Source organism: Photinus pyralis, unplaced genomic scaffold (assembly GCF_008802855.1).
Source record: "Photinus pyralis isolate 1611_PpyrPB1 unplaced genomic scaffold, Ppyr1.3 Ppyr1.4_LG8, whole genome shotgun sequence".
NCBI classification, from domain to species: Eukaryota; Metazoa; Arthropoda; class Insecta; order Coleoptera; family Lampyridae; genus Photinus; species Photinus pyralis.
The window spans coordinates 6,686,328-6,696,604 of NW_022170819.1; the positions used below are offsets into that span (position 1 = coordinate 6,686,328).

The window sequence follows — 10,277 nt, forward strand, 5'->3', positions numbered from 1 at the left end:
GCTAATATTTGGAGATTTTTTTTCTTAAACGTTAGAAAAATCACGCGCTGAATTTACATACGAATTTTTTTGTGAGAATTCTTCCCTCCAGCTTTTGTTCGCGACTTAATCGTATGCAAACGTATGCAGTATGAGGAAGCTTAAATCTAACAGGTGCTTCTAATGATTTTTGTTGTTATGTGTTTACGGTTATTTATATTTTTTGGTTAAAGAATATTTCATTAACCCCCATAGTGCAACAAAAAGAACTTTCATGGAAATCCACCCCCTTCTCAATGAAAAACTAGTCTTTGGAACCTTTGCCTCTCAATATAGCGGGCGGGGGCTGACAATCCATTACTTTAATTAATAACATTTTGATCCAATTTCATTGCCCATGCATTGAGAAAATAGTGAGAAAAAAATAAAATGACAATTTCCGCCCCTTTATTCAGAGGTCGTTTTGCAGGTAAGGAAGTTATCGGGATAGTAACAAAGGTTATCTTTCACGACGTGCCAGATTACGTTCCTCCTAAATTATGAAATGTTATCACAATTGAATTTAAACTCTGTCATTTAAGTAGAGCATTCCCCTTGAGATAAATTGATAGATAATATCGACGATACATAGATAATGCAACATTATCAATTGCGACAATAGCGGCGAAATTCGATTGTTTAAAAAATTTGATGAAGATTGCACGATTTCACCAATTTCACTAAATACTAATGCAGCCAGTATTTCTAACATACGGTTTTTTTCAGAAACTTGGCAACAAGCTAAAATGATCATATTTTCGAGACGCAACTTGAATGGAGGAATCAGGAAAGCAACCTGGAATGGAATATTTATCTTCAAATCTCAAAATTCAAACGTCAAACTCGAGCTCCAAGATTCATGTTTAGAGAATTCAAGTTAAAGATTCAAGCGTAGTAAAAATGTGATGAAGGGTTTCTTACAACTTAGCAAACAGCTTGATGTTCAAGTTTGGAGCTTTAAGCATAAAACTTAAGTTAAATCTCGAGCTTGATGGTCTAAAGTTTATCAAGTATTTTTCTTGAATTTTTGAATTCAAAAGGTAAGTTCACGGGAATCCAGTGAGATCAGGAATTTTTCAGAGGCGCAAGAAAACTGCAAAAGAATTTAAATGTGAATTCAACGAAATTTAAGTGGCGTTCAAAAAGTGGTCAAACAAATGAAATTGAATAGTGGTAACTACTGCCAAAATCAAAAAGGAATTTGATTGAAATTTAGGTAATTTAACTGGAATTCAAGCTCAAGCTTAGCAAAAAGCTTGAAGTTTTGAAGTTGAACTTCACGCTTAGTAAAGCGTTGGAGCCTTAGTTTTGAAGTTCAAGTTTCAAGTTCCAAAGATTAGCAAAGAGTTCGAAGTTTGAAGCTCCAAACATCACTTAAAAATTATCCTAATGATACTTTAAGAACACCGACGAACACCAACGAATTTTCGTAAATAGTCTGAAGTTCCTAAGGTTTTAAATTCACTCTCAAGTTTTAAACTTTGAGTTTATCAAGAATCTTCGAGCTTCAAACTTCAAGGTTCCATCTTTAGTGCAAAGTTGTTTGAAATTTCTAGCTTCAACTTCCTTTCTGTAAACTTGTAGCCTTGCGTTTGAAGCTTAAAATTGAAGCCGCATGTACCGTGCTCCACGTTTAAAGCTTAGGAATTTAATCCTTAGGGACCCGATTGCTTACGAGCTTTAAGGTTAGAATTTAACGTCATGCAGTTTTGGGATTTCTAGTCTCAAACCTCAAACTTCAAATTTCTAGCTTAGGAAGGAGCTCACACCTAAGTTTCGAAGTCCTGGTTCAAAGTTTTACATTTTGAGTCTCAAATTTCAAGCTTCAAACTGCAAGTCCCAAGCTTTAATCGTTCAAAATTCTATCTTAGCGGCGATTTTGAAACAAAAACCATTTCGACCCTGAGGGAGAACCGTGTAAGCGCCGCCATCTTGGATGAAAGATAAAGAAAATCCGTTTTGCCACAATACAATAAAGCCCGTCTAATTTCGATGCTGACAAGAAAATGGATAATCCGGCTCAAGGCTGCTGTTATTATTGAACAGGTGGAAGAAGATGCTGAAGTGCTGATTATCAGGATAGCGATTTACGCACAACATTTGATGCAGTTGGCGAAAATGTTGATCTGCTTGATTTGCTGTCAGCACTACCACCATCTCAACTGTTACCTTCGCAAACCCGGAAGAGGCAGAAGCGATTTTTAGTTAGTCCCGGGACTTATTGAACGATGTGTCACATAATGTTTTGTTGATCTATTGTCGATATTGACTGGCCCATATACCCTTTCTGATTTTTTAAAATGTTTTCTAACCTAACACTCTTGAAATTGCAGTAAACCCTTAAAGAGCGTTTAAAAAAGTGGCAGTGACCCCAAGGAGTCATTGGATTTGATCCATTTTCAATTGGCTTATTACATGTGGCATATAGGTCAACTGTGCAAAGTTTGAACCAAATCGGTCCAAGCGTTTGACGGTTATCATGTTCACGGACAGACGGACACCATCGACTCCCCTATAAAGCTTGCATCGCTTTGCTCTGCCGCTTGATAAAAGCTACTAACTGCACCAAATGGACCACTCCCGAGGTTTAGAAACAGTCTAGTTTTGGCAAAAAATTATAGGAAAACCTTCACAAAGGTCTTCTAAAGTATCTTAAATGTCTTTCAAGAAAACTAATTCTATATAAGAAACCCCCAGGAGTATTTCTTAGAAAGCTATAAAACGATTTCTAAGTGTTCAACGCTCAAAAGCGGGTTCTAATAAAAAGATTTATAGGAAGATCTTTAGTAGGATTGTGAGAACTTTAACAGTTCTAAGTAAATGTTAAAGAAGCGTTATGTTTCCAAGAAATTTTCTTCGATTTCTCAAATATTCAGAAAATTTGCTAGGAATACTTACAAAAATTCTATCTCAAAATTTCTACTAAAATTACAAAAAGCCATTCCAGTTTCTTAGAAAATGTTTCGAAAGGTTTGTCATTCCGAAAATATCTTTATAGGATCTTTAAGGGTTTCAAAAATGATTCCTAAACAATTCCTGTAATTGTTCTTAAAATATATCAACGAGATAAGGTATTTCAGACCCTAATCAGTATTCTAAGATTTTCTTGAAATTAGCGAGGTTTTAAATAAAAAGGTTTTTGTTTGCGTTATGAGAAATTTCGTTCAGATTTCGATTCAGTGCCCAAAGGATCATACAGCATGAAAGTGCTAGATTACATGGAGAACTAAGACAAGCTGGTTAGAACTAAAATTGCACTTGAATTAAAAAATGAAACAAATTTGTATTTAGGTAAGGGCACAGGTAATTAGAGCATTATTCGTCTAGGCCACCATCCACTTGTAATCAAATTGGCAGACTTCGATACTTATCTTATCTGGGACCTCATTCGTTTTGCAAGGTGTCGTTGTTCTAACCCGCTTGAAATCACGTCGCATATCTACAAAGATAAGAAAAAAAAATGACTTGTTACTGCGAGGAAACCTACGTCTTATCAAGGGCAAAGTTCTGTCGATTGAAGAAGGCTTTAATCGAAAGTGACTAATAGCCCCCAAAACGGTACCTTCCACCCACAGCATTAAGAAATAGGAAAAAGTCAACCGATTAACATATCCCAGAAAGGCAATTTACCTAAAACTTGAAATCGTTCGATTAATTAAGTTGGAGGACGATTACGTCTAGTGACAGATGTGCGTCCCAAATTCCTAACGAGGGATGAGTCACGAAGTATACCCCCTAAGATGTCTTTGTTATAATTTTCTTAAGCCAACGGCGATGAGTCATGCACGAACGAAAGATTTATTTCGTAAAATCAGGTAAATTCGTCAAAAACAACCCTAAAATGTATCACCCTTTGCACAATCGAATCCCTTTCCTTTTTCAGGTATTTAAATTGAAACGAGAGGTAACTGACCATAGCCAACCTGTTTGTGTAGAACCGGAGACCGACTTACCGTAAAAGTATTACACAAGCGGAATATTAAAACGGGTTTCTTTTTACACAATGCGAGGGTTTTACATTTCCAATACTTGTGTATCAAATAAGTTTGGGATCTACAAGGAAGATATATGAAAAGGGTCAAGATGACGACAATAGTGAATCGCGGGTGTATTAAAGAAATTGAAAGGTGGTGAACAAATCTTTATGAAAACACCCCTACGCTAACCATCTGCTTTTGGATGTGTGGGAACATCGAAGATATCCCGATTCCCACGCCCTACACATACATTTCCCTTCCTTGTTGAAATCATGCACGCCAACATATGACGGTTTCACTTGGATGGACCGGCCGAAATATGCACACCTGCCCCTATGCCGAGCGCTCATAGGTTCGGGGAAATTGTTGTCAGTTCCCCTACTTCACCCTTAGGGCTAAGTGACGTCACACCCTCTATATAACCATCTGCACTTGTTCGAAATTTTATTATTCGCCTACGTGCTTCAAAGTTAGTTTTCTCGTGCTCAACAATATGTCAACCTACAACGATTTTTTGGTTTCGTCGAACAACTCGATCAACGATAACAAGATCAACGCGAAGAAGGCGCGCTCGACGACGCATCAGATCAAGCAGCTCCTGAGGCCACTGCTAGATCTTCTCAAAACCCACAAGCGCAACACATACAAGAAGACAGTGCAACCGGAGGAGTGCGACTGCGAAATGGACCAGAACGCCGCGAACGAGCTTCTGGAATCGAGAATCTTTGAGGAGGTCGACTCGTGCGACGATCTCGCCGCCGTTCCCGTTTACAGCGAAGGCCGCATGGACCTGCTGCAAGTCTTTCGAGGTCAGCGTTACATCCCCGTGCACTTCGCAAGGACGGAGGCGGGCACGTTCTTCTGGACGTCGATCGTCGGCGCCGACGGCGACATTTGCGACAAAAACTCGATCACCACGCATCAAACACCCGAAATGCAAGTCGCGTGCGACCGATGGGCACAGGCGTAAGTCCCTCGACATTTGCGCAATTACTCTTGTAAAACTGATACCTTGTGATAGTAGTACGTAAGCTAATTTGTAAGACTTTCACTAATTTGATGTGTGATACATGCTTTAATTTTGATGTTTATGTCTTCCATTTTCGTAGATTATAAGAATAAATTTTTTTACTTTACGATTTCTTTTTATTCTTCGACAAAAACTGGTAGTGGAATGCGTCAGCCTTTTAAAAGGCCAGGTAAGAGAAGAATTTCTTTGGGTCACCGAGGCATGTTTCTACCTGCGGAAGATCGAAATTACTTTACCTTTTAGTCGAATTCGGGCTACCCCGACTATAATAAAACGGGTCGAAAAAGATCGTAATAAATACGTACATGGTAGGTGCCGTCAAGTTGTTAATCAAACATGGACTGGTCGATCCAGTTTACTTGGCGTTTTTGTTTCTCCTACGCGTCTAATTAAGAAGTGTGATGCATATTATTTACTGCTGTATTCCAAATGGAGGCGTGCCGGTTGCCTTTTATTTACAGAGTATAATTAACTATAAGCACGTGCCATGTCTTATTGTACACTTGCAAGATTTCGGCTCGCTGGACCTAGTCGATGCGCGTCCAATCGTCAAGGGGTCGAAAAAGAAAACAGTTTTATAAAAGCACCCCTAATCGTCAACTAAAGAATCATACCCATACCACTGAATAAGTTCGTTGGGTATCAAATGGGTAGAGAGCAACAACGCGAAGGGAACAGCAACACTAAATTGGGGTAAAGTTAGACCATCAACGTAGATGGCTACACATTCCCCAAAGGTTCCCTCTTTATGCAAGGTTCGTTCAATTTTTCCACTATCCACCCTTATAAAAACGTAATGTTGAACACTTGGATGGTGAAGTCATGTTGTCGCTATTAAAACAGGTAGTTGTTTTCGTTACTGTTGAAATGAAAACTAAAAGTTTGCTTGCAGTTTTTCGACAACTTGCAGTGGGGTAAAATAGGGCGAGTTTTTTTTACCCTTAGTAGATGTGGCGAATTAGTAATTTGAGTTCATTGAATTTTCGCAGTTCTTCGAAGATTGGATAAGTATTTGCAAAAGGGGAATAAATTATCTCCCGACGTTGTGGGACAGCTTATTAAATCTTTCAATTCTGCTGCGTGGGACAGCCCTCCGAATGCACTGGTGTGTAAGGGTTTTTCAATCCAGAAGAGAAGATCAGTGGTTCGATCACATTAGATCTTTTGTATTTGATTTGTGAGTTCATTGATGTAGTAATAAAAGCTCCATTTTTGTTTGCAGCTCTTCGAAAATCCAAATTGGCACTTGATAGAGTGAGTTTTTGACCCCTTTTTAGACGTGATGGGTCAGTGGTCCCAGCTTATTAAAAATTTTAATTCTTTTGCGTGAAGTAGTATGTCGTATTGCTATAGAGAGATAAAGATTTGAGTGCCACAGAACTAGTAACAATTATTTTCACGGTCAAAGATGGGGGGTACCAAATTTTGTTGTGATTCAAATTTCGAAAATCGCAGATCAATTTTTAAGGGTTGAACTATCTAACAACTCAACTCATCTGAACCAAAGCTTTAATAATATATAGTTTTATAGGTTTGGCAAAAAGGGGTAATTTGGCTGCGCGAAGCACCTCTTTCTTCTTTCTTCTTTGAGGTAGTGGTCCGTTGTTCGAATTAATTAATGTTTGAATTTGAAACAGCCCCCTAAATTCATTAATGTTGCAGTAAAAGCTCCAATTTAGCTCGATAATTCACGATGGTATGTGTAAACTGCTAAAAATGGGTGCGATTTAGTAGTGGTGGGTCAGTAGATAAAATTTTTACCACCCGCACGGTAGTAAGATTGGGGATAAAAAATGAACCCCATTTTTTTGATGAAAATACACGTTTTGAAGCACCAGGAATTCGAATCAAACAAAAGCTGGATGATGTCGACCGATCTGTCGATCCGTCTGTCTGTTTGTACTCTCATTTCCGGCTAAACGGCTGAACCTATTGCAACCAAATTTGATACACATGTTCTTAGACATAAAAGAAAGAGATGAAAAGCGTTTAGGCAGAATCGCACAGTATATCAAACATATTTTTAGACATAAAAGGGCAGGATCGCTCATGCGCAGGTGTGCGAGTGGCATCTGTGCTATCCACAGCATATTTTCTAATGTTGCGAAGATGCCCTTTTAAAGTGGATTTATAAATTCCAGTTATAGCACAAGAGGTATAAATGTGATCTTTCCATTGTTTTTCATCAACATTTCTTAAGGAACGAATTAAGTTAAAAGACTTCAAACTGAACTTTGTTTTAGTAAAAATAAAGAATTTTCAGAAATAAAGTTCATGATTTCAAAACGAAATCAAAAAATTGATGTTAAAGAAAGACTTATTCAATTCAGCAACAAAGTTCACTGGAAAGAAGATATTCGTAAATCAAAAAATTAAAGGACGATTTAAGCTCTCAAACAATATAGAACAGTGGTTCCCAAACTTATTTCCATGACACCTCCTTTCATAAAAAATGTCATTTTCGAGTATACGTTGCCGTCCATTTATATATCAAATCAAATCAAGATATCAAATAATAATTTTAACAAAACCTTGATGAATTTTTCTTTGTGACGGTGCTAAAAAAGTTGTTATGACCCATAAAATATTATGTTTTTCAATCAAGTCGGATATTGACTATTGAGTTCATAACAACAACGGCTTTTGATGTCGTTTTTAGTTTATTCTAGATCTCTTCTTTTATAGCACCATTATATATCACACATATATAGGGCCCAAAACAAGAGAGGGATAATAATAAATAAATAAAATCTCATCTGACAACATCGGTGTTTTCATCAGCATAAAAAGGCGAATTTACCGAATTGTAGATACCTTCTCAGTCTCACGCCCCCTTTAACAACGCCAACAACATTCTAAAATGTTACTACTTTCTGCAAGAATCCCGTATTTTTAGTACTTCTGGTTGTCGCGCATGGATTCATTGGAAAGATAATTTTATGTTCATAAACACTGATAGGAAAAAGTACGATATCTTCCACACATGAGGATATATATTCATACTTATTATTCGCCAGCTGCCACGTTGAATTCTAATTTTGACCCCCTAAACTGTCGAAATTCGCGGTGATAACATGGTTTTTTGGAATCAGCATACCCCAGTGAAATGGTACCAATCTAGAGGTCAAGCCAAGAAGAAACGGAAGGTTGAAACTTGAGGGGTAGCACTTACAAATTTAACAAAAGGTAAACAAGTTCTAAATCAGCATATGCATGATTAAAGCGCATTTTTGGTAATACAAATCAGTGATTTATTAGCGAAGTCTAAAAGTCACGAGTAATTTTGGCTGCGTTATTCGAAAGAAAATTCAAAGGGCTGTAACTTTTGAACTAGTGGCCCAATCTTCGAACTGTTTGAAATTATGGATTGTACAGGGCACATTCTATAAGAAAATTTTTTTTCCCGGTCGATCTGAGACCATTTTTTTTTCGGGGCTCAAAAAAAGGCAGTGTATAACCTTCATTTTTTTACCAAAAATCGACTACACCAAAATTTCTCGGGAAAACACTTTTTCTTATTAATTTTGGGGCTTAGAATCCAAAACAACTCGTACTTTTTCGATTAGAGAAAACAAATCACAAAGTAAATAATTAATTTGTTCTATGAATTTGTTATACTGGTAGCGCTATCTAACGGTAAAATTATAGCACCTCCGAAAACCATATCGAAATTATTTTCTTTTCTTTTCGATCTCACAAGTAATCTAACTCAAAATAGACTAGAGCCTCCACATCTACACTATAGCAGAAAGCTTTTAGTGAAAATTTGAAGTCTCTAGCTATTGTAGTTGCTGAGATCTCACCCGGGCAGCCGGCCAGCCAGCCATAACGAATATAATAGCGTTAGCGTATTTTTTTCAAAAATGCGCTAAAAAATATACAGCGAGTTTTGTGAGAAAGATTTCTGCATTTTAAGACCGTAAAAGCGGAGTGGAGGACGAAACTAGAAATAATTAAATTATTTAAGGAAAAAGCATTCAAACCCACTTATAAAGTAAGATTTACAACCAAAAAAGGTTCTCACTGGTGGTACACGCCAAGAAAAACTCCTTTTGAAGAAACCATTATATTTATAAGAAATATTGAACCAAACCCAACATAAATCAGATAACCGAAAATCCTAAAAGATTCTGGAAGGTTAAAAGTAATCCTTAGATTCAACTTCGATATTTAAATTAACCCAACATATTTCTTTAATTTTTGAAGTTTATAAAAAATTTAAGTGCCCGTGGCCGTGTGCTCTTAGTTTAGAGCTCAGAAAGCAACTCGTAAACTAAAAGCTTAGAATACATTAAAAGCATTGGATTTCAGCTTGAAACCGCAAAATTCGTAAAATGTGGCATCAAGCTTAAAGTATGCCACATAAAATTCCAACTAAAATTTGAGAATGCATTCAGAGCTTTTGCATTCCGTCTTATAACTTCAAAATTACAAATTTAAAGCTTGATATTTTTAAGTAAAGTTTGGCACATAAAATTCCACACTAAAAGCTCAAGGAACATTCGTATAGAAATTTATTTTTGCAAGCCTGAAGTTGGAGACGTAACATTTTAAATGGCAAGGTGCCATTTCGGCTTAAATCCGATAAATTTGAAATGTAGAGCTTCAAACTTGTAGAATATAGTTTCAATCTGAAAGGTTTGACTACAAGCTTAAAAGACATTCTTAACTTTGCATTTCAGCTTAAAGCGTTAATTCGCCTTAGACCGCATCAAAGTTTGTTAATTGCACCAATACCAAATGTCGAAAAATTATTGTTTAAGATATGGACAAACGGCATTTTTCAAAAAGATTGAAATATGAAAGCTAAACGAAAATCGCTAGGTACTCTGAAAGGGTTCATTCGAAAACATTGAAAGCTCTTCTATACTGAAGAGCACGATGAACAATTTCTTTTCAAGAAAATTGATAGATTTGGCTTAATTGAGCAATTTTAAATCAACGTATGCCACTGTGTACAAACCATGTCAAGAAAATCAATAAAACTTTACAATGTTTATAAACCATGGTTACATATTATGCACACATCATTAAACAATTACGCTAAATGACAGCCGTAGTATGCAATTAATGTTACCTCTCTTATGTAAGTGTAATTATGTACAGAACATCAATTACACTTATTGTTCGCATTGCATGTAACGTAACGTAATTGTATACACGGAAAAACGACAGGCCCCGAAATTTATCCACGCGACGCATCATAAAGTGCATCGGTGCCGTTACATTTCAGGCGTACCCTCCACTGCGCA

General features: G+C 36.8%; 1 protein-coding gene across 1 annotated transcript; it reads left to right on the forward strand.

Moving 5' to 3' along the window:
* Window positions 1-3,693: 3,693 nt before the first annotated feature.
* On the forward strand, window positions 3,694-5,131 carry LOC116179314 (enhancer of split malpha protein-like). The gene is made up of 2 exons (XM_031499079.1): window positions 3,694-3,833; window positions 3,902-5,131. Exon 2 carries the CDS (start codon window positions 4,489-4,491, stop codon window positions 4,963-4,965), a length of 477 nt encoding a protein of 158 aa, XP_031354939.1. The 5' UTR covers window positions 3,694-3,833; window positions 3,902-4,488; the 3' UTR covers window positions 4,966-5,131.
* The last annotated feature ends 5,146 nt before the right edge of the window (window positions 5,132-10,277 follow it).